The sequence below is a fragment of the Anabas testudineus genome, chromosome 15 (genome assembly GCF_900324465.2).
Source record: "Anabas testudineus chromosome 15, fAnaTes1.2, whole genome shotgun sequence".
NCBI lineage: Eukaryota > Metazoa > Chordata > Actinopteri > Anabantiformes > Anabantidae > Anabas > Anabas testudineus.
This window is the reverse complement of record NC_046624.1, coordinates 21,209,125-21,236,316: the sequence shown is the minus strand read 5'-3', so window position 1 is coordinate 21,236,316 and position 27,192 is coordinate 21,209,125. Positions and strand designations below refer to the sequence as shown.

At 43.7% G+C, this 27,192-nt stretch overlaps 2 protein-coding genes and 1 long non-coding RNA gene across 3 annotated transcripts in view; 2 read left to right on the top strand and 1 right to left on the bottom strand.

Moving 5' to 3' along the window:
• The first annotated feature begins 2,100 nt into the window (after positions 1-2,100).
• LOC113158457 lies at positions 2,101-7,787 on the top strand. The gene is made up of 4 exons (XM_026354372.1): positions 2,101-4,404; positions 5,229-5,337; positions 7,165-7,439; positions 7,512-7,787. Exons 1-4 carry the CDS (start codon positions 2,101-2,103, stop codon positions 7,785-7,787), a joined length of 2,964 nt encoding a protein of 987 aa, XP_026210157.1.
• A 1,045-nt stretch (positions 7,788-8,832) lies between these two features.
• LOC113159297 lies at positions 8,833-10,171 on the bottom strand. Its single transcript, XR_003298611.1, has 2 exons — positions 9,245-10,171; positions 8,833-9,140 (listed from the first exon to the last, which is right to left on the bottom strand). It is a non-coding gene; the product is annotated as an uncharacterized LOC113159297 (long non-coding RNA).
• A 3,620-nt stretch (positions 10,172-13,791) lies between these two features.
• The window catches only part of usp54a (ubiquitin specific peptidase 54a), a 45,299-nt gene continuing 31,898 nt past the window's right edge, over positions 13,792-27,192 (top strand). The window contains 1 exon segment of the mRNA XM_033326351.1: positions 13,792-13,969. The gene's annotated coding sequence lies outside the window, so the exon portion shown is untranslated.

Genomic DNA, 27,192 nt, shown 5'->3' with positions numbered 1-27,192 from the left:
CATCATTTAGTAAATAGTTCTAGTTGTTTTGCAATATTTTAACAGAACTTACAACAAGAAACAGGCCAAGGGTCCCTGACTCTTACTGGGCCCTGTAGTTTGAGGGGCCCAGGTTTGTGGAGGCTGTTCAGTCTAATAAGCAACTTAAACAAGTGTGACATCATGCTGACCCTCATCCACTGTTGGACCATAAGGCAAAGTACTTCAAATGGTCCAATTCGGTCGTAGACTGCGTTTCAAATTCAAAGTTCTAATAGTTTAAATATTTTTATCTGTCTTGCCCAGTCCGCAGAGACCTTTTTATACTGATTTGTAGTGTTGCTGGATGACTTTGACTTGTGACCTCTGTATTTCTAAGCTCCTCGTGCTGTTCAGATATCAGGAACAAGTCAATAAGTTATTGTGTGTTTTCATGTGATCTCGACTCCCCGCGTAATCTAAACTCCTTTAGACAGAAATGTTAAACTCAGACAAAACAGTAACTGTGAGGATAAAAGTCTTTGTTGAGGGTCAGACACTTTGAGCAGTGGCTGTTGTTTTTCACCTGAGCGCCCTCCAGTCTGTTTTCCCTTATCTATTAATAGACAAATCAAACTCAAGTGTCTCGTGGTGTCTGCTGGCCCACATGTTCCTGCTGCCATGTAGGAGGATGGCCAAGAAAGTAAATGGACTAGTAATTAGCCATTTGACCTTATCAGAGGATTAGCAGTGGTCACAGTGGTCTTAGAGCTGATAACAAGAACAGCACCTTTTTATTTTTAGCTTCTTTACAGGTGGGTTAGAAAGTAAAAGAAACTGGGGTGGCAGTAGCTCAGGGGGTAGAGCAATCGCCTATGAACCCCAGGGTGAGTGGTTCGATCCCGGTTCCTCCTGGCTACTTGCTGAGGTGTCCTTGGACAAGACATCGAAACCCCTTAGTGTAGCGCTGACATACTGTCTAGCAGCTGTCCACCCACAATTTCCCCAAGGGGATCAATAAAGTATTCATTATTATTATTATTATTAATAAACATCTGAAGCAATCTCTATAACATCTGCATCCTGAAGGACTCTTCTCATTTATCAAGACACCATAGATCCTGGTCAGTAAACACTAGAATCTCTTAATGGCATTTTTTTAACATTTAAACAGACCTTTGATAAACACCCAGTTCCAAGTCCCAAAGAAGATCCTGAGCTCTTAAAGTTCCAGAGGGCCTTCATCCTAAAGGTGAAGGGCTAAAGGACGACTTCTGAGTGACAGCTAGAGCTGAACAAATGACCTCTAGAACAACCTCAGAAACCTTAACAACCTCTTAAAGACTCCTTACATTAAACTAGAGCCCCCCTGTGATATTTCTTTTTCTGATCAGTTGTTGAATTTCAGCTGGTGTAGTTTTGATGTCATTCTTTAGGAATTTATGTTGGTCGAGCATTTGTACTAATCGAGGTGTCAAAGTTCTGGTCCACACAACACTGCAGTTTTAACTTTCTTCATTTGTGTCTTCATCCTGTTTTAACACTACACTTGTGAAGGTCCATACTGCTTTACTGTGATGACACAGACATGAAAGTTGGTTTCTGTTTGTCTGAGGCCACTAGTTGACCTATACATGAGAGTCAACGATGACTGAAATGAAGAATCAAACTTGACAATCAGCTGAGACAGAATAAGCAGCCAGGTATATTTAGGAATTTAGTAACTGGATATGTTAATGAGGGTGAAGATAAACGTTTTCAGCATAGTTTAATTATATTGAATTTAAATGTATCTTCATTTTGGTTCCTTTTCTAGTTTCTTTTGGATGTTATCTGAAAGTTGACTGTAATGAAAGACGTGGTGAGATAATGAAGGTTGTTAAGTTTAGCATAACAAAAGCTAACCTGCCATCTGATTTTTAAATTTTTTTTATTATGAATTAATGTGGAGGAGAAACTATAATAATATTAACTGTGTCCCTGCTTCTTGCTGCAGGTTGGAGAAATGATGAGCACATGGATGATGGACCTAATACTCCAGTCCTGTCTCTGACCCTCATCAAATACTTGTGTACTTTGCTTGGTACCAGGAATTAAAGGGATCTTTTGCACAAATAGCAAAGGAGCATAGAAAAGGAAAATATGTGTCAGCCAGGTAAAGTCCTCCACCTGTACGTCGAGGTGAGATCTGTTGCTGAAGAGGAAGGGAAGGTTCCAGAAAGAGGAGACGATGGGACCAATCACCTGATGCTTCAGTGTCCAGACATTCTCCCTCAGTCCCAGCGGAGCTCTGCTCGCTCCAGTCCCAGTCCCAGTTTCAGTCCAGATCTTTCCCCAGATGCTCACTATCACAATGGGGGTGCAAACCACACCTTGCCTTCCTCAAAGTCCTCCTCCAGACACTCGGTGAGCTTCCAACCTCAAAACCGTGATGTGACAGGATCTTCCACCCAGGTCCACGGACAGGATGTGTTGTATGACACTTTTGATCAGTTACTCCATGGCCTTGCACCTGGAAGGACCAGTCCAGGTCACCATAAGTCACCAGGACCAGTGTGGCTGAATGTCCCCTCCACACCCACCAGCAACCGCAGGTCTATTGATGTTCCAAGGATAGATGAGGAGGGGAAATCATCTGTGGTGACATTTGGCTACATAGAGAAAGCTAATGTTCACAGCCTGGGGGGCCGCCGTGCCTCTGTGTGCCATAGTGAGTCTGACAGAATGGAAAGTCAGCTGCTGCCTGCCCACCTCCGGAAACGGCTGAGCGACCCAGTGGGGTACAACAGTAAGCCAGAAGTGGACACTTACCCTTGTCATTCCTACTCATCACGGAGGGAGTCCCCGCAGGGATCCCCTCACATGCAGAGGGCTACTCGGGATGCAGTAGCTAGACAAGCCACCTACAAGGCATTAGAGGAGTTTGGATCTCCAGAACTGATGCGACGATTTGCGTCTTCTGGCGCAGAGAATTGTAGTCCATCCTTACCACGGCATTACCAGCCCTCTCACTGTCGGTCCTTAAGGGGTTCACCTGTCCTGCCCCACAGCACTCTCACCCTGCCATCCAAGGCCCAGCTTCTGGAGCTAGACAGGGGAGTCTGTCGTAGTTCAGTGAACGGACTGCCCAGAAGTCCTGCCTCTGACCACCTGTGTGGCCATGCTAGGTACTCCTCCCACTCAGGGGCCCATGCCTCAACATGTCACTCTCATGGTTTTTCCGAGAGCCAACAGAGGCTGTCGGTGGGGGATGAAAGTCCCAGGTTGCCCAACAAATTTTACCCACCTCTACCTGCAGGCAAACCCACAGACATCCAGCATGACTTCCCAAGTAGCATAATCCCCACCAACAGCCAGACCCGGACCGGCTGCCAAACTAATGGAAACTCCCAACACAGTGTTAATAGTAACCACAAAGCTAACACTACCAGCACCAGTCGTAATGCTACAGACAGAATAAAGTACAACGATACCTCAGACACATGCAGCAGAACTCACTACAAGACCTCACGCTGCAGTAGCAGAGCTAGTGATGCAGTCAGCCCTACCAGTGGCAGGAGAAGCATCTCTCCATCCTCAAATCGTGAAGTGGCTTGTAAGTTAGCTGTGGAGGCTACCAAACTGTGTAGCATTTATGCAGACAGGCGTACTCCCTCTCCAACACCGTCTCAATCTGAGTCACAGCGGTCAGAGAGTCCCAAGGTAGGAGGCTCATTTCGAAGAGAATCACAGCTATACGCCACTCTTGATGAGCGAATCTCTCCTGAGTCATTGCAGGCTGACAACCAGAACCACAGATGGAAAACGGACAAACCGGCTCCTCAAACGCATCCAGGACGTGTGTCCCCTCTCTTGTCAAAGAAATCCCTATCTTCACCAGCATCTCCAGCCTTACCGGCTAGGTTACACCGAGCTGCCGCCTCTCAGTCACCCGTCTTGGACCCAGCACGGCAGTGGAGTTCATCCTCCAGTAAGGACACATTAACCATGCACCGCTACCAGCAACCACAGTACACTGGAGACTGCAAATCACGTGGCACAGAGCAGAGGCACTATGATCGATCACCTGTTGTTAGCCCAGAAGTTTCTAGGAGGCTTCTCTCCGGCCAAAACACAGACATTGGCAGAGACGAATTCTTTGAAGACAGACATTCGCCTTCGAAAGTTTATACTCCCAGCAAAGAGGAACATTTTGGAAAGAACAGAGAAGACAAACTAGGAAATAGGTCAGTGCAGGGGTACCAGAGGCCGATGGTAGTCTTGACCATGGATCAGAGAGAGGAGGTTCAGGATCACAGCAGAGGTGCTGGGACATCCTCTCAGAGCTCAAGCGGAGTGACGGGCAGTATGGGAGGCAGCTCCCCACTGGACAGATACAACAGCCTGTCCCCGGAAACCTCGAGCCAGTCCAGCCACGATACGGCAGAAACTGGCTCTGGGATACAGGTCGGCTGAATGGATGATGAGGGTTTGGTCGTACTTCGTAAATACATCTGTGTGTGAGATGAAGTAATTATGCAGATTATGTTTGTTGGGAATGTTTGAATGTGTGTGATCATGTGTGAGTGCCTGGGCAGGGTCACATCATAATGTGTGGTGTTTAGTTAAGCTTCTGTCTGTATTTTCTCATGAAACACAACTCAAACCTATTCTAGCAAGAATTAAAATTTGTGTAGAATCAAGTTACAAAGTGCTCTACAGCAAACAAAGATTAAAAATAATGAGATGTGAGACAACTCACAGCTAAGTACGTTTTAAGAAGAACTATAATAAAGGACACTGAGTTTTCCCACATGACGGTCCAAAGCTAAGGGGGTCAGACTGCAAAGATCTCAGAGAAGTCGACTAAATCAATCCTAAAACTCACAGGTAACAACCGAAGTGCAGCAGATCAGTGTGACGTGGTCGCTTCTTCCTTTCTTCTTCCTTATGAATAAGAAAGATCAATGTCAATGCTGAAAGTGTGAACCAACGCATTTCTTCCTGAAAAACAATATTTGCTGTTTTTTTATTGTTTAACTAATTCACTTGTCATTGCAGCTCCACTTGATTGTAAATCAGAGGTCATCACTAAATCATATCTACTCATTAACTTACCAACACTTCCTAATCACACAAAGAGCTGAAAATGTGCGGAATGTTAGTGTTTTTAGGAATGATATCAAATCTGTGTAAAATGGATAAAGACAAAGAAAAGTTTTAATTCCCTCTCTTAATTCCTGTTTTTGTGAAAACGCAAATAAATCATTTCTTTCTTCCTCATCCTGCAGTCGGACGGCGGCTTGGCGACCACTCCGTCCACACGATCGCAGAAGATCGCCCGAGCCAAGTGGGAGTTCCTGTTTGGAGGCCAGTCGGAGGAGAGTCGCTGCAGAAGAGGTACTGTAGGTCCAGCTGATTCTTTTATTTTTAAACTGGTATTGAGTTCACAACACTGATAGCCAAGGGTGAGAAGAGTGTTTGTGTTCTGTTGGTTCTGGCTCATGTGCGCTAAAGGGAGCACATGGAACTGTTAATACAGGAGGTGGAGTGTACTTTGTTTATTGACAACATTCATAATGTGTTCACTTTGTGTTGTTTAAACTCCAGACCACTAGATGGTGGTGCTGTGTATGTTGTAAGTGTTTGTGTGCGGTGGCGTGTTCTTTTTATTTTGACAGTTTCCTTAAATTAGAGCTTAAAAAAAATCTCTATGTACAGTATATCACCTTTCTGACAGTGTATTGTTGTATATTAAATCACAGATACACGGCTCTGGCTCTCAAGGACTATTAGGACTATTAAAAGTAGAGGAGAGAGTTCAGTGCACAACCCGACTGAAGGTTGAACAGACTGACACCTTGTAAATTAATAAATAAAACTTTCAAATTATTTAGATGGGTTTTCATTTAACTCTACATCTGCACCTGCTGTACGCAAATTAAAAAAGTAAAAATGATAATAGGACAGAACATGTGAAGAGAAAAACTGAAAATTAAAGTAGTAGTAGCAGTAGTAGCAGTAGTAGCAGTAGTAGCAGTAGTAGCAGTGGTTTTAGGGTGAAGTTGTTACGTCCTACAGCAAACTAAAGGAACATTTCCTTTTTTATCTTGTGTTATTTCCTAACTCAGTGAAGTAAACAAGCAGCTTCAGGAGCTTCCTCTAAACCAATTAGCTGCAGCTTAACATCAGCTAAAACAGGGCTCACCGTATGACGGTGTACTCACAGGTATTACCATTTCTACACCTCACTACTCACTTCCTCTTCTTTATTCACTGTGTTTCTGACTCACTCACTTGGGAAGCAGTGAAATCTGCTGGCTGTAGGAGTGTGTGGCTTTATTGTTCCTGAGAACAGCTCAAATAATGATCGGAATTTATTAAAAAATAAATCTAGACTAATTCAGAGATATTGTGAACGAAAGTGTGAAAAATTTTTAGTTTCATTAATCCCTACATGTTGTGAATTCATTAGCTTCAATACATTCTACAACAAAGCACTTTTACATGTTTATGTCATGTTACTATTGATACTGAGAGTTCACCACCTCCAGCTATTGGTGCCAGAGTTTGACTAGAGAGAAGTGTCGTCTCTGGTTCTGCTGCACTTTGTTCATGCAGTTACCGTAGCCCTAACTAGAAATCACAGGTGTGCTTGCTTTTGTTGGACGTCGATTAGCTAGATAATAGTTAGTTTTTCTATAAAGATTAAACTTCAGAACCAAATTTAACAAATAACAAAAGTGAAAATGAATGTGTAGACATACAGTATCTGATCACAAGACTGTGACGTGGACAAACTGATTACCTAAGATCAGATTACACAAGAGCTTTGATACCTTCAGGTTAATAACCGGATAATCACTCCAGGAGGGATTCAGTGTCAGGTCGGGCACCTGAGCACTGTCCTCTGTGTGTAGTAGGTCTGTTTGTCTGTTTGGGAGGTAGCTGAGCTCAGCCCCGCTGTTTTCAAACAGCTGACCCTTCAGGGTTCAGCTCAGACACTTAATGGATTAAAGAATGCCTTCATCTCACTGGCCTAACAACGGCTGAAGTCAGACGCCCCGTTCAGTTAGTAGCCGAACACTGAATACTCTCCATATATGAACTAATAACTATTATGAATGAATGAATGAATACTTTATTGATCCTTTGGGGAAAATCACATTACATTTTCCTGTACTCGCCTTTAGGATCAGAAACATTAACACGCTCTCCCACCTGCAGACGCTCCATCCACCACGCCACCGACCAGCGGATCTCCCAGCCCCACGCCTCCCTCCTCCCTCCATCTGGAGCCAGCTAATCAGAGGAGGGGGCGGGACAGCGAGGGTCAAAAGTGGTCTCATTACGAGGTGCGGCAGATCGAGGTGGAGCTGGTGACCCCTGACCCTCGAGGCTCCGTCCCCAAGACGGGCATCATCCGCCGGAGTATCAAGTACTCTGAGACAGATTTGGACGCTGTGCCGCTGCGCTGCTACAGAGAGACCGACCTGGACGAGGTGATCTGGTTTCATCTCTTCTTTAGTGGTTCCAATGTTCCTGGATGGTAACTATTGATTTTTATTGTTCAGGTGATGCGGGCAGAGGCGGAGACAACTGAGGAGGCGGACTCAGCCTTTGGGAGTAACCGCAGCATCATGGGAAACTCCAGCTTCAGCCCCGCTGGCTCCTCCCCAAAACCACGGACAGGCGGAGTGAAGCAGGGGGATGCGGAGGAGGAAGACGAGGAAGGAGAGGATGAGGAAGGAGTGGTGAGCTGGGCCAGTGTCCGAATGCAGGGAGACAAACAGAGACAGAAAGCCATAAAGGAAGGGGAAGAGGTGTTCAGTCTGCTACTGAAGGGGTGAGACACAGCGCACACGTTACATTTCACTTAATGCTGGTTAAATGTTTTTAATCTTCAACATGCAGCACTGTGTTTAATCCAAAGACCCAGTAGAATTTACCCGTTAATTCACTTTTTCTTCCCCCACTCCACCTGTGGGTCGGGCAGGAACAGACGGTCTCAGGGTGCTTTCACACCTACAGGCTTTAGTTCGATTAAATCGGCCTCAAGTTCGTTTTCCCTCTTGGTTCAGTTTGTTTTGTCTGGTGTGAACACGGTAATCACACTCGAGTGTGCACCAGAACAACCGCACCAAGACCCCCAGAAAGAGGTGGTCTCAATCCGAATCACTTGGCGAACTCTGGTGCGGTCCTCCTGGTGAGAACGCGTACCGAACCAAAACGGGACCAAATGCTATGAATCGCATGATTTGGGTGTGAAGATTTCCAATTCCTTCGTCTGTCCACCAAAAACATGCTGTCTGATTAATGGAGGACAAACATGGAGACGTGAGGAGGTGAAGTGTCTCACAGAGACCAGGTCTGAAGACTCTGCAGGCGATGTAACCTAATAAAAAACATTTTATCCTATTTGTTTGTTTGTGTGTGTGTGTGTGTGTGTGTGTGTGGGGGGGGGGGGGGCTCTCTCTGCATTCATAATGAGTGTGTGTATTGTTGCTAAAATTAGCAAATGAATAAACGGTACACACAGACACTCGGTTCCCAGGCATTCTTTCACACACTGTGTGTGTGTGTGTGTGTGTGAGAGAGAGACAGAGATGGACCCCCCCCGATACAAACCCCCCCTGTTGTTACACAGAGACGTTTTGTTGGGAGAAATCCACAGTGGGAAAATGTGGGAAACACTCAGTTCTAAATATCATATTTTATCTGTGGTGGGAGAAGTACTCTCTGTACTGAAGTAAAAGTAAAAGTACTGCTTGTTGTTTAATGTGTCATTACTGATACAGTATTTTACTGGAGCAGACGAGTTCAACAGTAACTGAACATGAATCCACTTCACAGAACAAGACTTGAGTTCCTCAGGGAGGTTCTAATGCAGCGGGCTGTGTTAGATTCAGTTCTTTAATGGACAAAAACATCATCAGTTTCATCTCCAGTCGTCATTTATCTTAAAAAACATCATGTTGTGTTGCACAGAAAGGTTCCAACTTGGTGCTGGTCCCTCGTTGCAACCTGTGGATCGTATCTGAGGACGGATTCTGAGCTGGACCCGTGGAGTTCAACAAAAACACTCCTAGTAGTTGTTCTAGTTTTTGTTCTGTGTGTGTGTTCTCGCACGTCTGTCTGGTTTCCATCAGTCGTGGTCCCGTGCTGCAGCTTCATCACCGTAGCGACACCAACCAGTCTAGTTGCTATGGGAGACAAACCAGAAATAAACTACGATTAGACCCGTCTGTGTTTTCAGACCATCATGATGTCATTGTTTGTGTGCTGTTTTCTTTAGAGTCTGCAGTACAGACACTGTTGCAGCCTCATGACTGTGCAGTAGTCGCAGCACTTCGCCAGTTGCAGGATTTACAGTTGTGTTGTTGTTGTTGTTGTTGTTGTTGTTGTTGTTGTTGTGCAGCAGACTTGTTGGACCTTCTCAAAGTGTCAGAGAGAGACAGCGAGGTGGTGAGGAATCAAACCTCCAGTTATCCAGAAGGTGGAGTCTGTGTGGTGAAACCAGCGCTGCAGAATCTGAGTCAGTGAGAAATTGAAAGAACAGATGATGTAAAGTGGGTTAATGAGATGAAAGTTGAAGAATCACTTCCTCCAACTCGAACAGTCTCGTCACCGTAGTGGACAGAAGCGCAATTAGTCCCGACCACCTTCAGAAGTCATCATGTTGTGAGTTCATGTTGCTGAAACCAACTCTGCAGCCTGAAGAGACGCTCGGGGAGATTTTCTAGTTTGTTCCTCTTCCTTCCAACACTAGAATCTTTGTTCTCTGTCTTTGCACATTTCAGTAATTGCTCCGTTCATCGTGTGTGTGTGTGTGTGTGTGTTTCCAGCCCAGCAGGGTTTCTATAATAACAACATGCTTCACATTCAGCTGCAGGAAACACTCAGCCTCATTAGATGCAGAGAAGTTTCATCTCTTCACGTGATACTGCAGGGAGCCAGCCCAAAGGTCAGAGGTTAGAGCAGCAGAGGTAGTTGGAGACACTGAACTCCAGCCATAGACACTTCAGCAGTTCGGCTGCTGTTTAAACTTTTCACGGCCCCGAGTGTTCCCATAATCACAGGGACCACTGTTACCGTCACCCTCCACGTCTTCTCTCAGCTTCTCATGTTCCGTCTTCCTGACCACGTCCATCACTGCGGCCATCTTCCTCTGTTTCTAAACCAAGCTGGGACTTGATGTGCCTCATGACCAGCCTCTCGAAGCACTTCATGACGATGGGTGCGAGTGCAACAGGGCGGTAGTCATTGAGGCAGGAGACAGTAGATGTCTTCAGCACCGGCACGATGGTCGTTGACTTGAGGCTGGTAGGAAAAACGGCGCTGCTCAGGGAGATGTTGAAGATCTCGGTGAAGACATCCACGAGCTGTTCTGCACATTCCCTGAGGACCCTGCCAGGAAACTGGGTTGATTCTGTGTAGAGTCTTCCTCACGTCATCTGTGGAGAGACAGAGCACCTGATCATTTGAAGGAGCGGTGGATTTCTTAGCTACCATGTTATTCTTTAGCTGTACATCAAATCGGGCGTAGAAGTCATTAAGAACATCTGGGAGGGAGGCGTCGCTGTCACAGACGGGTGGAGTTGTCTTGTAGTTAGTGATCGCCTGAATGCCCTGCCACATGCGCCGGCTGTCTCCGCTGTCCTCAAAGTGGCCGTGGATCCTGGCGTGTGCGCGCTTCGCCTCTCTGATGGCTCGGGACAGTTCAGCCCTTGCTGTTCTTAAGGCCGTCATGTCTCCTGCTCTGAAGGCGGAGCAGTCATCCACGGTTCCTGGTCTTCCTAAAGGACTCGGAGCTGCTGGTGTCTGTGATCGTACCAAATCTTCTGACCTCAAGAGAAAGATTCAGTAAAACATTGTATCACCAAGGTTTTTTAATATCAGTTGATATCGATAATTATTGGTAATTATGTCTTTCCCTGAATTCCTAAAGATTCTCTGTATCAGATTCAGAACAGGAGAAATGAACCTGATTGTAAAGTAAAATCTTAAATGCCTCCTTCGGGTAAAGACCTGGAAAAAGATGCTGCTTTCAGTAAAATGTTTTTTCCACAAAATCTATCATTTAAAATGACTAACTGCTGCTTCATTTTGATGCTGCAGAGATTATTAGACTTCAAATCTCACGTCTTCAGGCTGAAACTTTTCTTGTATTGTCAAATGTCAAATGTCACTCGACAGCTCCACTGAGTGTTTTATGCTCTCCTCAGCATCTGTGTGTGCGTGCATGTTTCTCTATGGTTTAAAGAGGCATAAACAATTGAAATAAAAGAAGAGGAACATCAATAAAGATAAACTGGTTTGTGTTATGTAACTGCAGAGTTTTGGTTTCTGTTTTTTCCCATGAGAAGCTTCTTGTTTCTGTTTCGTCCTCGTTTTTATGTGTTCTTGATTTCTGCTGCTTTTCTCCTGCTGACGCTCTGAGAGCAGGTTCCTGATAAACACAGACGTTTCCACCTTCACTAGAAAACAAACTGGTGATGTGTGTTTTCTCTATATGTCTACAAAGCTGCAGTCACTAAAACGGGCTTTACACAAACGCTCAGTGGTCAGTTCATTAGTACACTGAGGTAATTCATCCCAGTCTGACAGTCCTGCTGCAAATCCTCCTTCATGAGGGTGATAATGATCAGTTTATGAATCCACTCGTGTTTTTCAAAGCAGAGCTGACTCACTGCTGAATTGTCCTGTGTCATAGCAGCGTTTCTGTTATTTGAACCAGCACAACATCATCCCGCAGTGCCATGGTTCAGTTTAGACACTAACACTTCAGGATTAGCAGAGAAGAATGGTTTTTGTTTCAACACATGTTGTTTCACACTGGACTCCTGAGGGAAAGTCCTGCATGATGTTGATGATTCAACCATCCCATCTTCCTCCCTCTGCAGACTTTTAATATCCTACATCACAGCTGTAGGTGTCAAACATTGACCTCTGGATTATTAGTTGACTGACACTTGGAGGTATCTTTAGCACTAGTGACTCGCTGTCAGTAGCTGTCAGTGATTCAAACCTTGATGATCCACTGATCATGATGTTAATAAAAACATCATGGCACTTACAGTTTTGTTGTATAGGACACTCTCCATCCCTCTCTCTCTGTCCTGCACAAAGAGATTTGAAGTAGAAAAGACTGAGAAAAACAAACTAATGCTATTTGGAAAGATGAAGTAAACTCGACCCTCACTTCAGTCATTTTCCAGTGGTCAGAGCTGGATGGTTTGATGATAGCAGCTGGTCATCTACAGTCGTGAGTGAGAACATGGAGTCGATCAGGTGGCGTGCACTCACACAGCGGGAGGTTTCTGCTTCACTACTTCAGGAAACAAACTCTCCAAACAAAGCACAGCGGCTTTAATATTCTTAGATTCATAAGTTATGTTAGTTTGTTGTGGAGTTCCCTCTCTGATCAGTAAATTGGAGCAAACAACTTGCTCACAGAGACCACAACTGTTCTGGACACGTGTTGAGTTATTTCTGCAGGTTTGATTCAAATCGTCTGTGTTGTTACAGGTGAGATGATGAAATATGACACTAAAACACAGCAGTATTATGTTATTACGAGACAGGACTCTGGAGAGTTACACAGCAACTATCATTTCATCCCCACAAACACCAGGAACACGGCAGAAATCCACTGTCCTCAATGAGGAATGTGCACGCTCAAGCATTTGATTGGCCGACACAGGGAGAGATAAGATTTCTTTGTGTTGTGGAAAAAGTTGAGCTTCTGTATCAACTGTCAACACAACGAAGAGACTGGGTTTCATACAGAGCTGATGTTACACTGATATTCAATCATAATGAGAATTCACGTCTATCATCAACCTCTCACACCATAATTCAGCTTCTCTTGGAACTTAGTGTCTTGTGCAGTACACTGTACGTGTACTACCAAGTAGAGGTGAACTATAACCTCACGAGACTCGAGCAGAAAATGGATCAATGCAATAAATTAATGGAGAGGTGACGTTATCTCCAGGGATGGAAGAGAGTGTTCATATTTGTTGTTAGAAAGTTACAGAGCTCAGGTAAAAGACCACAAAGAAACAAAAACTATATATATATATATATATATATATATATATATATATATATACATACACCACAAAATAGACAAAAAACTGAAACAGAACCACAAATGGAAAAAACACAACTATCATAAAAAGACAAAGGTGACCACAAGAAGAGAATGACAACAGAAAACAGACACAAAATGAACCTAAAGAGATAAAAAATGACCACAACAGCACTGCTAAGGACCAGTTTATGGTAGAAATACTTCCAATGACACAAGACATAATGTCATTTGAAGCTCCATTTTAACAACCCAAAGATTCTGTGAGCCTGTCTTATCCAGAATAACACGAGGGAGTAGAAAGGCATCACTTGAGCTCAGCAGACAACAACTGCTTTTCTTCTGTCCTCTGCTTTGGCAGTAGAAACACTCTGATATTAATCTGGACCACATATTTACAATAGTTCACACTATCCTGCCGACATCAAACTAAACTAGTGAACACAGATACAAAATGACCAAACACAGACACGCAGAAACCAAAGCAACCCCCCAGTTTGGAGGGCCCCGTACAGGAGGTCCACTTCCCATAATCTGCTCGTGAGTAGGCGACAGGACACACAAATACAAATATCTGAATCAGCTGTGGCTGTTTTCTGTGCACTACAGGATCACAGCGTGCCTTAGGCTCACCTGTTGTTCCCTGCTGCAGGGACTGACTCTTCCTCTTTAAGAAATCCAGGAAGTGCACGGGAATAGTGTGTGGGGGGGTGGAGGGGCGGTGCTTGTTGAGGAAACAGGTGTGTGTGCTGACAGGGATGATGTCATTCTCTGGCTGAGTCACCTGGGAGACGGCTGCTGAGCGTAGTGTGGACAGATAAAGAGCCGAGAGAGATAAAGCAGAAGGCAACAAGCTGCCGGCATCGTTCCTGTGTTACTGAGGAGGAGGAGGAGGAGGAGGAGGAGGGGGAGATCATTTGGATGCCTCTGTTTGTCAAGGTGAGAGAGTGATGAAGAGGGTGCATGAGAGATGGAGAGATAATGTGGAGTTGAATAGTCACACCAAACCCCATTCAATAATCTGCTTATTTTAAAGCATTTTAGCTGCTTTACAACTTCATTTAAGACGTCAGCTCTTTAAACTCCTTGTTGACTACAGTCATACTACATGGGCAGAAGTCCTGGATACTTCTGGCCACACACTTTACCGTACTTTTGGTGTGATTCTTCATGGTTTGGTCTGGAACTGTTGATTCAGATTCATGGAAATCCTAATACTACAGCACACAGAGATATGTGAAACAAAAACAATGTGTGTTGCAGTAGAGAGAGAGAGAGAACTGTCTGATTATACAGGACTTCTCTGTGTATCAAGCCGACAATTGAGAATTATAATCTCCATATTTTGTGTTGCTGGAGACTTTGTTGATGTAACAACAGTTCAGTCTGATCAGAAGCCATGAAAGTGACCGAGAAAATGACTCAGACTTGTTCAGCTGCATAAAAGGCTGTGTGACGGTGCAGAGGTGCAGTCAGGACAGCAGTCTGACTCCTGTTACTTGAAGCCAAGTGAACTTCTTCCTGAACACATTTGTGTTTTGTGGAGGATGCGTTCTTTGAATTGATGGTGGTGTCAGTGGAAACATGAGGCGTGTTGGCAGCTCAGCAGAGGAGTGAGGAGGAGGAACTGAGTCTGTAATTTCTCTGGTTAGTGGTCAGTTTGGCTTTGATTTTACTTCACTCCCTGTTTTTGGTCCTGGGTTTGGATTCTGTGTCGCCTGCTCCGACTCTGTTAATCAAAACTCTGCTTGTGTCGCTTACACAGGTTCAAGAAACGTTAACGTTGGGTTTTCATTAACACTCTCTGCTTCCTCCTAAACTCAGGTATCAGTGGCAGTAGAGTACAGTCAGTGGAGTACAGACAGTGGAGTACAGACAGTGGAGTACAGTCAGTAGAGTACAGTCAGTGGAGTACAGTCAGTGGAGTACAGTCAGTAGAGTACAGACAGTGGAGTACAGACAGTGGAGTACAGTCAGTAGAGTACAGACAGTGGAGTACAGTCAGTAGAGTACAGTCAGTGGAGTACAGACAGTGGAGTACAGACAGTAGAGTACAGTCAGTAGAGTACAGTCAGTAGAGTACAGTCAGTAGAGTACAGTCAGTAGAGTACAGACAGTGGAGTACAGTCAGTAGAGTACAGACAGTGGAGTACAGACAGTGGAGTACAGTCAGTAGAGTACAGTCAGTGGAGTACAGTCAGTGGAGTACAGTCAGTAGAGTACAGACAGTGGAGTACAGACAGTGGAGTACAGTCAGTAGAGTACAGACAGTGGAGTACAGTCAGTAGAGTACAGTCAGTGGAGTACAGACAGTGGAGTACAGACAGTGGAGTACAGACAGTAGAGTACAGTCAGTAGAGTACAGTCAGTAGAGTACAGTCAGTAGAGTACAGACAGTGGAGTACAGTCAGTAGAGTACAGACAGTGGAGTACAGACAGTAGAGTACAGACAGTGGAGTACAGTCAGTAGAGTACAGTCAGTGGAGTACAGACAGTGGAGTACAGTCAGTAGAGTACAGACAGTGGAGTACAGACAGTGGAGTACAGACAGTGGAGTACAGACAGTGGAGTACAGACAGTGGAGTACAGACAGTGGAGTACAGACAGTGGAGTACAGTCAGTAGAGTACAGATAGTAGAGTACAGTCAGTGGAGTACAGACAGTGGAGTACAGATAGTAGAGTACAGACAGTGGAGTACAGATAGTAGAGTACAGTCAGTGGAGTACAGATAGTAGAGTACAGACAGTGGAGTACAGATAGTGGAGTACAGACAGTGGAGTACAGATAGTACAGTACAGTCAGTAGAGTATAGTCAGTGGAGTACAGACAGTAGAGTATAGTCAGTAGAGTACAGACAGTGGAGTACAGATAGTAGAGTACAGACAGTGGAGTACAGACAGTAGAGTACAGACAGTGGAGTACAGTCAGTAGAGTACAGACAGTGGAGTACAGTCAGTAGAGTACAGACAGTGGAGTACAGATAGTAGAGTACAGACAGTGGAGTACAGATAGTACAGTACAGACAGTAGAGTATAGTCAGTGGAGTACAGACAGTAGAGTACAGACAGTGGAGTACAGTCAGTAGAGTACAGACAGTGGAGTACAGACAGTGGAGTACAGACAGTAGAGTACAGACAGTGGAGTACAGACAGTGGAGTACAGACAGTAGAGTACAGACAGTAGAGTACAGACAGTGGAGTACAGATAGTAGAGTACAGACAGTGGAGTACAGATAGTGGAGTACAGACAGTGGAGTACAGATAGTACAGTACAGTCAGTAGAGTATAGTCAGTGGAGTACAGACAGTAGAGTATAGTCAGTAGAGTACAGACAGTGGAGTACAGATAGTAGAGTACAGACAGTGGAGTACAGACAGTAGAGTACAGACAGTGGAGTACAGTCAGTAGAGTACAGACAGTGGAGTACAGTCAGTAGATTACAGACAGTGGAGTACAGATAGTAGAGTACAGACAGTGGAGTACAGATAGTACAGTACAGTCAGTAGAGTATAGTCAGTGGAGTACAGACAGTAGAGTATAGTCAGTAGAGTACAGACAGTGGAGTACAGTCAGTAGATTACAGACAGTGGAGTACAGATAGTAGAGTACAGACAGTGGAGTACAGATAGTACAGTACAGTCAGTAGAGTATAGTCAGTGGAGTACAGACAGTAGAGTATAGTCAGTAGAGTACAGACAGTGGAGTACAGATAGTAGAGTACAGATAGTGGAGTACAGACAGTAGAGTACAGATAGTGGAGTACAGTCAGTAGAGTACAGACAGTGGAGTACAGTCAGTAGAGTACAGACAGTGGAGTACAGTCAGTAGATTACAGACAGTGGAGTACAGATAGTACAGTACAGACAGTAGAGTATAGTCAGTGGAGTACAGACAGTGGAGTACAGTCAGTAGAGTACAGATAGTAGAGTACAGTCAGTGGAGTACAGACAGTGGAGTACAGTCAGTGGAGTACAGTCAGTGGAGTACAGATAGTAGAGTACAGACAGTGGAGTACAGTACAGACAGTAGAGTATAGTCAGTGGAGTACAGACAGTGGAGTACAGTCAGTAGAGTACAGATAGTAGAGTACAGTCAGTGGAGTACAGACAGTGGAGTACAGTCAGTAGATTACAGACAGTGGAGTACAGATAGTAGAGTACAGACAGTGGAGTACAGATAGTACAGTACAGACAGTAGAGTATAGTCAGTGGAGTACAGACAGTGGAGTACAGTCAGTAGAGTACAGATAGTAGAGTACAGTCAGTGGAGTACAGATAGTAGAGTACAGATAGTGGAGTACAGATAGTGGAGTACAGACAGTAGAGTACAGATAGTGGAGTACAGTCAGAGTACAGACAGTGGAGTACAGTCAGTAGAGTACAGACAGTGGAGTACAGTCAGTAGATTACAGACAGTGGAGTACAGTCAGTAGATTACAGACAGTGGAGTACAGATAGTAGAGTACAGACAGTGGAGTACAGATAGTACAGTACAGACAGTAGAGTATAGTCAGTGGAGTACAGACAGTGGAGTACAGTCAGTAGAGTACAGATAGTAGAGTACAGTCAGTGGAGTACAGACAGTGGATTACAGTCAGTGGAGTACAGTCAGTGGAGTACAGATAGTAGAGTACAGACAGTGGAGTACAGATAGTACAGTACAGACAGTAGAGTATAGTCAGTGGAGTACAGACAGTGGAGTACAGTCAGTAGAGTACAGATAGTAGAGTACAGTCAGTGGAGTACAGACAGTGGAGTACAGTCAGTGGAGTACAGATAGTAGAGTACAGACAGTGGAGTACAGATAGTACAGTACAGACAGTAGAGTATAGTCAGTGGAGTACAGACAGTGGAGTACAGTCAGTAGAGTACAGATAGTAGAGTACAGTCAGTGGAGTACAGACAGTGGAGTACAGTCAGTGGAGTACAGTCAGTGGAGTACAGTCAGTGGAGTACAGACAGTGGAGTACAGACAGTAGAGTACAGACAGTGGAGTACAGACAGTGGAGTACAGTCAGTAGAGTACAGACAGTGGAGTACAGATAGTAGAGTACAGTCAGTGGAGTACAGATAGTAGAGTACAGACAGTGGAGTACAGATAGTAGAGTACAGTCAGTGGAGTACAGATAGTAGAGTACAGACAGTGGAGTACAGATAGTAGAGTACAGTCAGTGGAGTACAGATAGTAGAGTACAGACAGTGGAGTACAGATAGTAGAGTACAGACAGTGGAGTACAGACAGTGGAGTACAGATAGTAGAGTACAGTCAGTGGAGTACAGACAGTGGAGTACAGATAGTAGAGTACAGACAGTTGAGTACAGATAGTAGAGTACAGATAGTAGAGTACAGATAGTAAAGTACAGATAGTAGAGTACAGTCAGTGGAGTACAGTCAGTGGAGTACAGACAGTGGAGTACAGATAGTAGAGTACAGACAGTGGAGTACAGATAGTAGAGTACAGACAGTGGAGTACAGATAGTACAGTACAGACAGTAGAGTATAGTCAGTGGAGTACAGACAGTGGAGTACAGTCAGTAGAGTACAGATAGTAGAGTACAGTCAGTGGAGTACAGATAGTAGAGTACAGACAGTGGAGTACAGATAGTAGAGTACAGACAGTGGAGTACAGATAGTACAGTACAGTCAGTAGAGTATAGTCAGTGGAGTACAGACAGTAGAGTATAGTCAGTGGAGTACAGACAGTAGAGTACAGATAGTGGAGTACAGTCAGTAGAGTACAGACAGTGGAGTACAGTCAGTAGAGTACAGACAGTGGAGTACAGTCAGTAGAGTACAGACAGTGGAGTACAGTCAGTAGATTACAGACAGTGGAGTACAGACAGTGGAGTACAGATAGTACAGTACAGACAGTAGAGTATAGTCAGTGGAGTACAGACAGTGGAGTACAGTCAGTAGAGTACAGATAGTAGAGTACAGTCAGTGGAGTACAGACAGTGGAGTACAGTCAGTGGAGTACAGTCAGTGGAGTACAGATAGTAGAGTACAGACAGTAGAGTACAGACAGTGGAGTACAGTCAGTAGAGTACAGACAGTGGAGTACAGTCAGTAGAGTACAGACAGTGGAGTACAGTCAGTAGAGTACAGACAGTGGAGTACAGTCAGTAGAGTACAGACAGTGGAGTACAGACAGTGGAGTACAGATAGTACAGTACAGACAGTAGAGTATAGTCAGTGGAGTACAGACAGTGGAGTACAGTCAGTAGAGTACAGATAGTAGAGTACAGTCAGTGGAGTACAGACAGTGGAGTACAGTCAGTGGAGTACAGTCAGTGGAGTACAGATAGTAGAGTACAGACAGTGGAGTACAGATAGTACAGTACAGACAGTAGAGTATAGTCAGTGGAGTACAGACAGTGGAGTACAGTCAGTGGAGTACAGATAGTAGAGTACAGACAGTAGAGTATAGTCAGTGGAGTACAGACAGTGGAGTACAGTCAGTAGAGTACAGATAGTAGAGTACAGTCAGTGGAGTACAGTCAGTGGAGTACAGTCAGTGGAGTACAGTCAGTGGAGTACAGACAGTGGAGTACAGACAGTAGAGTACAGACAGTGGAGTACAGTCAGTAGAGTACAGACAGTGGAGTACAGATAGTAGAGTACAGTCAGTGGAGTACAGATAGTAGAGTACAGACAGTGGAGTACAGATAGTAGAGTACAGTCAGTGGAGTACAGATAGTAGAGTACAGATAGTAGAGTACAGTCAGGGGAGTACAGATAGTAGAGTACAGACAGTGGAGTACAGATAGTAGAGTACAGTCAGGGGAGTACAGATAGTAGAGTACAGACAGTAGAGTACAGTCAGTGGAGTACAGATAGTAGAGTACAGTCAGGGGAGTACAGATAGTAGAGTACAGACAGTGGAGTACAGATAGTAGAGTACAGTCAGGGGAGTACAGATAGTAGAGTACAGACAGTGGAGTACAGATAGTAGAGTACAGACAGTGGAGTACAGACAGTGGAGTACAGATAGTAGAGTACAGATAGTAGAGTACAGTCAGTGGAGTACAGACAGTGGAGTACAGATAGTAGAGTACAGACAGTGGAGTACAGATAGTAGAGTACAGACAGTAGAGTACAGTCAGTGGAGTACAGACAGTGGAGTACAGACAGTGGAGTACAGATAGTAGAGTACAGACAGTGGAGTACAGATAGTAGAGTACAGACAGTGGAGTACAGATAGTAGAGTACAGACAGTGGAGTACAGACAGTGGAGTACAGACAGTGGAGTACAGATAGTAGAGTACAGACAGTGGAGTACAGACAGTGGAGTACAGATAGTAGAGTACAGACAGTGGAGTACAGACAGTGGAGTACAGTCAGTGGAGTACAGATAGTAGAGTACAGATAGTAGAGTACAGACAGTGGAGTACAGACAGTGGAGTACAGATAGTAGAGTACAGACAGTGGAGTACAGATAGTAGAGTACAGTCAGTGGAGTACAGATAGTAGAGTACAGATAGTAGAGTACAGATAGTAGAGTACAGACAGTGGAGTACAGTCAGTGGAGTACAGATAGTAGAGTACAGTATATGTGTTAAATATGTGAGTGACAAATGAACAGCTGATCAAACAGGTGAACAGCCTGTGGACACGTATGTGTGTATGTGTGTATGTGTGTGTGTGTGTGTGTGTGTGTGTGTGTGTGTGTGTGTGTGTGTGTGGTACCATCACATGACTGGGAATGTAAACAGTACAGGTGTAAGATGGGGAACAGTGATGATGTCATACAAGTAGTACACAGGAAGTGGTTTAGTGTTGAGCAGGTTTGACCAGAATCTAACTGAGTATCTTGACTGCACCTGTGGTGGTTGACTAGTGGTTGACTAGTACTAGTACTCTACTTTCTGTCCTCTGTACTCTAGTACTAGTACTCTACTTTCTGTACTCTGTACTCTAGTACTAGTACTAGTACTCAGTTGGTTTACCTACAGTTGCAGGTTTAAATGTTTACCACTGTGCTGCATCAGCTCCACGGTTTGTTGTAACCTTCCTTTAAAATGTGTTTGTAGCTGTGACAGGTCTGGACTGCAGGCTCACAGACTCTTTTACTACTGAGTCACGCGGCTCTAGTGAAATAATCAGGACATTATTCAGTCGGGATCGTATGAACTGTAGATGATGGAATATCCCGATTCTCCCTTTGTCACAGAGTGATGACCTCACCTCATCCTTACTGCTGACACGATGATGCTCTGCTTATATCCAGGCGTGATACAGATCTGTCGTTAATTAAACTAATTAGTTTTCAGGTGTTCCACCTGGTTCCACTTTAGCTGCTCCTGTCCTGACTTTTTGTAGCCGAATTAAATCAAAAATGAGTAAATATTCTTCTGTCAAATTTCAGTATTTTATATGTGTCTTTGTACTTTTTACTATCAAATATAGATTTAAAACTATTTAAAAATCTATATATTCTGTTTTCAGGGTTTGTAGAAGACCAGAACACTTTCATGGAGTCCTGAATTAGATATGAGATTATATTTTATATATATTATATTATTATTGTTTACTCTACTACGTGTACTCAGGTATTAATGTTAGCGCTGACATCAGTAGAGTTTATTGTTGGACACAGCCTTTGAAAATTCAGCAGGAGTAAACAGGTTGGTACAGGATGCCTCCCACACACACGGAGCCTCAGTAATGAGCAGGAAGCTGCAGCAGGTCGACACAGTTTGTGTGTTTGCTGCTGCAGACTCTTTGTATTGAAATCACAGCAGCTTTGTGTCTGCGAGCTGAATGAGACAGAGACGAGTCGTCGCTCTCACTTCACCGAACTCTTTGTTCATCATCACAAACGCTAAATTACGGCCGGCAGGACGAAGAGGGACAGTGAGATGGAAGTGACTCATTGTTGTGTGTGAAAACATGTTCTGATAGCACAAAGTGTCCGTCACACCACCTCCCTCATGCTGTAACATCAAACAGTCGGCAGATGATTGGAGTGGGCTAAATCTGAAGTAAACGAGTAAAATAACTGGAAATAGAAGTTTTCCGTTTGGTTGGAAAATCATCAAACCTACAGAACAGACTGAAGAATAATGTTGGAGTTTGTGTCGGCACAAAAAGAAAGAGAGAATCTAGTTTGTATAGCAGAAAAAACTGAATGTGCTGCGATATGACAGATGAGTTATACAGAATATTTATAGTTACAATCACTCTAAGTTTCCTAGTTATTCTAGTGGGTGTAGTAGTTTTTAAAGACACAGTCAACATATAATTCCCACTATCAGCTCACGTATCTTTGCAGCGATCAGCGTCTCTGTGGACGTTCAGTGACTGTTTTGGTACAAGCTCAGACCCTGTTGATGTGATTCGTGCCGTTCATTGTGAACTGATGCACAACTCGTTTTTTAGGATAAAATACAATTTTAAAAGATTCTGTTTGTGAGGGACGTCATACTCTGCTAACAGTTCCTGTCAGTGGTGAGAGCAGGAAGGAGAGAGATTTAAATGTCAGACATACGGGAGAAACAACCCGGAGACACGGATCAGCTGGTTGGAGTTTAAAGCTCAGTTGTTTGGATTTAATGTGGACGTTTATGGTCCTCAGAGGATTAATCCTAATGACGTGGTGACACACTCAGATGTTCTCAGGTGTAGCTGTGTCGAGAGTGGAGTGTGGATCGAGGTTCTGACCCCTTCCATGAAAACCAGTTTCTGTTGACTTTAGCAGATAACTGTCTGTTTACCTAAACCTGCCCCCCAGCATGAACCTCCACACACACCCACAGCGATGAGCGTCATCTCATCAGCTCTGCTGCTTCTGTCACACTGTGGTGGAACTTCTCACCAGGGGGTTAAAAACAGGCCGGTCATTTTCCACTGCTGGGAGCTCGTCCAAAAGGTTGCGCTCCACTGGGAGAGCTGCCGGCTTTAACCTGTGATCATCTGACTTTATAGTTGGACCTAAATGCTGTGTTGATGTTGTTTTCCCGTCATGCTGACAGGTAGATTCTGTGTCCGTGAGGATCAACCATCAGTCCGAACATGCTGTAAAACTCGTGTATGTAAGTATTAGAACTTGTAGACTTGTGCTGCGTGTCGTCTGTACAGGCAGACGTGTTTCCTCTGCTACGTGAAGCTGACTTCACCTTTACTTCCCAATGCTTTAATTCCAGATCGTACTCTGGAAATCTAGCGTCGTGTTTACTACACACTGCTCTTTGTCATGTTGTCAAACGCACAAATGTAGATTGAATTAAATGTTCCAGAGGTGGTATAAGAACACAAACACAGCAAGTTACTTTCTGAGATACAACATAAATGTAAACTCATTAGAAATGCTCAGAATATACAGTCCCCTCCAAAAGTGTTGGAACACTGAGAACAGCACCTTTATTTTTGCTGTAGACTGAAAACATTTGTTTTTGACATCAGCAGATTTTAAATTTAGTTTTAATAGATTTAATTTTAAATTTCTCTTCAGTAGTTTGTTTTGGGTGGTTACTCCCTTCAGTCTCTTCTTTAGCAGGTAAAGCAGGGTTTAGGTCTGGAGACGGACTCGTCCAGTCTGAAACCACTTCTTATCCCTGATAAACTCCTTTGTGTTTGGGTCATTATCTTGCTGCATGATGAACGACCTCCGAGTCAGTTTGGTTGAATCCTTTTTTAAATGTTTCTGTAGCAGTCTGACTTCCTTTGGTTGCTGACATCATGTGTGACATCATCAGTGCAGCCCAAACCATGACATTACCTCCACTGTGTTTCACAGATCAGCTTCTTTCTTTCTCCAAACTTTAGACTTCTATCACTGTATTTGTCATGATCCTGGCTCTGTTTCATGTCTCCCTCCTGTCTCTAGTGTCCAGCTTCACACAGTCTCTGTTATTAGATTCACCTGTGCCCCCCCTCAGTCATCAGGCCCTTGCCAGCTGGTCAGTCTTCATACTGCTCTCCAGCCGTACCTCTTGCCTTGAATCGAGTCTTGTGTTTCGTTTCAAGTCTTGCGTTTGTCCCTAGCATAGAACAGCTCTGTGTTTTTTTTGGTTACATCTCTGAACTATACAGTCGGAACAGGCAAAACCCAAATCCGAAACTGAGCATTATTGTTTGAATAATTAGTGGAATGGGACACAGCTGAGCAACTAGGGTGGGTTCAAGCGCTGTCTTCTAAGTTGTGTATCGGATCAAGATGTGACCACTTAGAAATCAAATCTGAAATGCTGAACTTTAATCTCATGTTCAATGTTTTCAGTCTACAGCAAAAATAAAGGAGCTGGCCTCAGTGTTCCAATACTTTTGGAGGGGAGTGTACTTAAAGTACCAGATGTAAAAGTATTCATCATACAGAATGGCTAATGCTAATGTTAAAAATAAAAACACACATTGGCTTCATAGTTGGTTTTTTAACAGGTTTGTAATTCAGGAATATCACAAACATCTGGGAGCTCGAAGTTCCCGAGTTCATCACCTCACAAAAAATCAGTTTTAACATAGTCTGTGGCAGAATGATTATTAGGTTGGTTTTTCATTTTTAAATTGGGTGAAAACACATCGATATCTTAGGCAGAATCTTTCTGTATTAGCCACGGTGCTGTTCTACATGAAAATGAGCCTTACAAAAAAAAAAAAAAGATTTCACAAAGGTCTCATATGAAAAAATAAACGTTTCACGTGTGAAAGTTCAAAAACACTGGAAAGAATAAAAATAGATAAGACTGAAATAAAAAATGGATCACCTGAATGAGACTTCCCCCCAGTCTCTGGGATTCAGTACAAACAGACACTGTAACCTGTGGAGTGGAAGTGGTGGAGCAGAAAACAGAGCTACAAGTGAGGACACACAGGAAACGTGGGCACAAACACGACTTCATTCACCTGTTGAAGTAGGGAAGTTTCTCCCGACATAAGTCTCAGTGTAAAAGGTGGACGTAAAAACTAGCAGCTCAGTCTGAGACTCATGCTGAAAATCTGCATATGGTACAAGATATTTACATCTCCAGAGATTCTGTGTAAATCCTTATCAGACAGAAACGATTGTCAATAATATAGAAATACAGCAAACAGACACTAGTCTGTCACCATGGAGAAGTATCTTCTATTAAATCTAAGAAAAAATCCAGAATTAAGTATTTGGATAATGTCATTTAATTTGGAGAATAGGACAAATAAAAGCTGCTGAAAGAGTCTGAAAGTGGTGAAACAGGCAGCAGAAAGCAGGGAACTGTACGGAGCAGCAAACAGAAGGTGCAATCAACAGGAAACGTGCGTGGAAGTGATAATAACTGGCTTTAACTGGTCCTGTTCAGCCCAGTTCAGTCCTGTCTGACGCTGTTCACAAACCAGTTAAATAGAAACCAGCTGAGGAGTTTCCAGGAATGTTTGAGGGCTGAGCTGTGGTTCTCCACCCAAACTGGGAGTTCAGCTCCAGCTCCACACGAGACAAAGTGCTTCTCGTCTTTTCTGTTTTTTCATTAAACATCAAGAATTTCCTTTAACCACCTGCGACTGCGAGCCCCTCCAGCAGGAGCAGAGGGAGGAGCACAGCCGACCGTTTGTGGATCAGGGTCAGATCAACGAGTCTGTGTTCACAGCAGAACCGGTAAATAAGACACATAAAGACTTTCACTTAGGAGGCTCCAGAACCTGGTCTTTCTCTCTACCTGATCGAGTCTCCTGAATCTATCTGAGCTGCATTTCACCTGCTGAAGGAGAACGGTTCAAAGGTGAAGCCGGAGCTGAAGCCTGCAGAACATCAGGGAAAGAACCAGCACCTGGTTCCAGACCTCAGGCGGCGTTGGTACATTTACTACGAACGTCTCACACAAGCAGCTTCATCTTTGGATCGGTTTCTGTCTGAACAGAGCTCAAATACAAACATTCGGCTTCCGGTCCTGTCGCTGCTGGGCCCCTGAAGTAATCCTGAGCTGTGTTACTGAGTCTGTTTCTCTGCAGACGATCTATCTGATAAATTCTCAGATCGCTCTGAAAATCACCTGTGGATTAAATAAATCCAGTTTCTTACGGTACTCAATATGTCAACTGTAGTTCAGTCTGGATCTGAGTCCAGCTGTTGGGACGTGTTTCAGTGCATCCAACATTTCCTTATCTGTCAAGACATTTGAATTGTGGTTGTTATGTCTCTTATCAGCCATTTTCAGCTCTTTGTGGTCATTTTCACTTGTTGCGTTTCTGTTTGGTCACTTTTGATCTCTTTTAGTCATTTTGTGCACATCTCCCTGTCCTACATGTAAATACAGTAGTAATCAAAGTATTCAGATGTTTGCTGTAGTGTTAATACTATTGATCAGTGCAGCCTGTTGATGAATAATTAAACAGTTTATTATAATGAACGTGTTGGTTATGGACGCTGAGTCCTCTGCAGCGTATCGACCCTGACGAGTCCGACCTGATCGATACGCAACACACACACTCTGCTTTTTTTACAGATTTGGCTCCTGATGTCTTTACTCTCAGCACCAGAGTCAACTGATTATTTAGTGATTTTCTGATGAGTAGAACAATTGAATGATATTTAAATTTCTTAATTAAAATGTGATGATGTGAAGAAAAGAACTGATAAATGATGATTGTACTGAACAAAACAAGACCTGTTTCTTAATGTACACACATGCACGTCTTCTTACATTACTGAAATGTCTCCAATCTATCATCAGAGGAGCTGCAGATAATGAACAGTCCACTGTAACGGTGACTCTCTACTGTTAGTGAAACATCAGGCGTTCAATTTAACTGGACTTTAATTATATAACTGTCCTTTTCTTTTTCATTTTTCTTCTCTATTTGCTAGTTTTCATCTCTGTTGATTTTTTTCTACATTCCAGGATGTGACGTGCTGTTTATGGTTATTTGTCATCTCTATTAGGTCTCGTTTCTTGTCGTTTCTTGTCTTTATTCTCATTTGAACGTTGTTTCTTGTCGTTTCTTGTCTTTATTCTCATTTGAACGTCTTTTCTTGTCTTTATTCTCATTTGAACGTTGTTCTTGTCTTTATTCTCATTTGAACGTCTTTTCTTGTCTTTTCTTATCTTTATTCTCATTTGAACGTTGTTTCTTGTCGTTTCTTGTCTTTATTCTCATTTGAACGTCGTTTCTTGTCTTTATTCTCATTTGAACGTCTTTTCTTGTCTTTTCTTATCTTTATTCTCATTTGAACGTTGTTTCTTGTCTTTATTCTC

Coding starts and splice junctions, on each gene's coding strand:
- LOC113158457 (XM_026354372.1), top strand. CDS start 2,101: ATGTGTCAGCCAGGTAAAGTCCTCCACCTGTACGTCGAGGTGAGATCT. Junction 4,405..5,228: donor AAACTGGCTCTGGGATACAG/GTCGGCTGAATG, acceptor CTCATCCTGCAG/TCGGACGGCGGCTTGGCGAC. Junction 5,338..7,164: donor GGAGAGTCGCTGCAGAAGAG/GTACTGTAGGTC, acceptor TCCCACCTGCAG/ACGCTCCATCCACCACGCCA.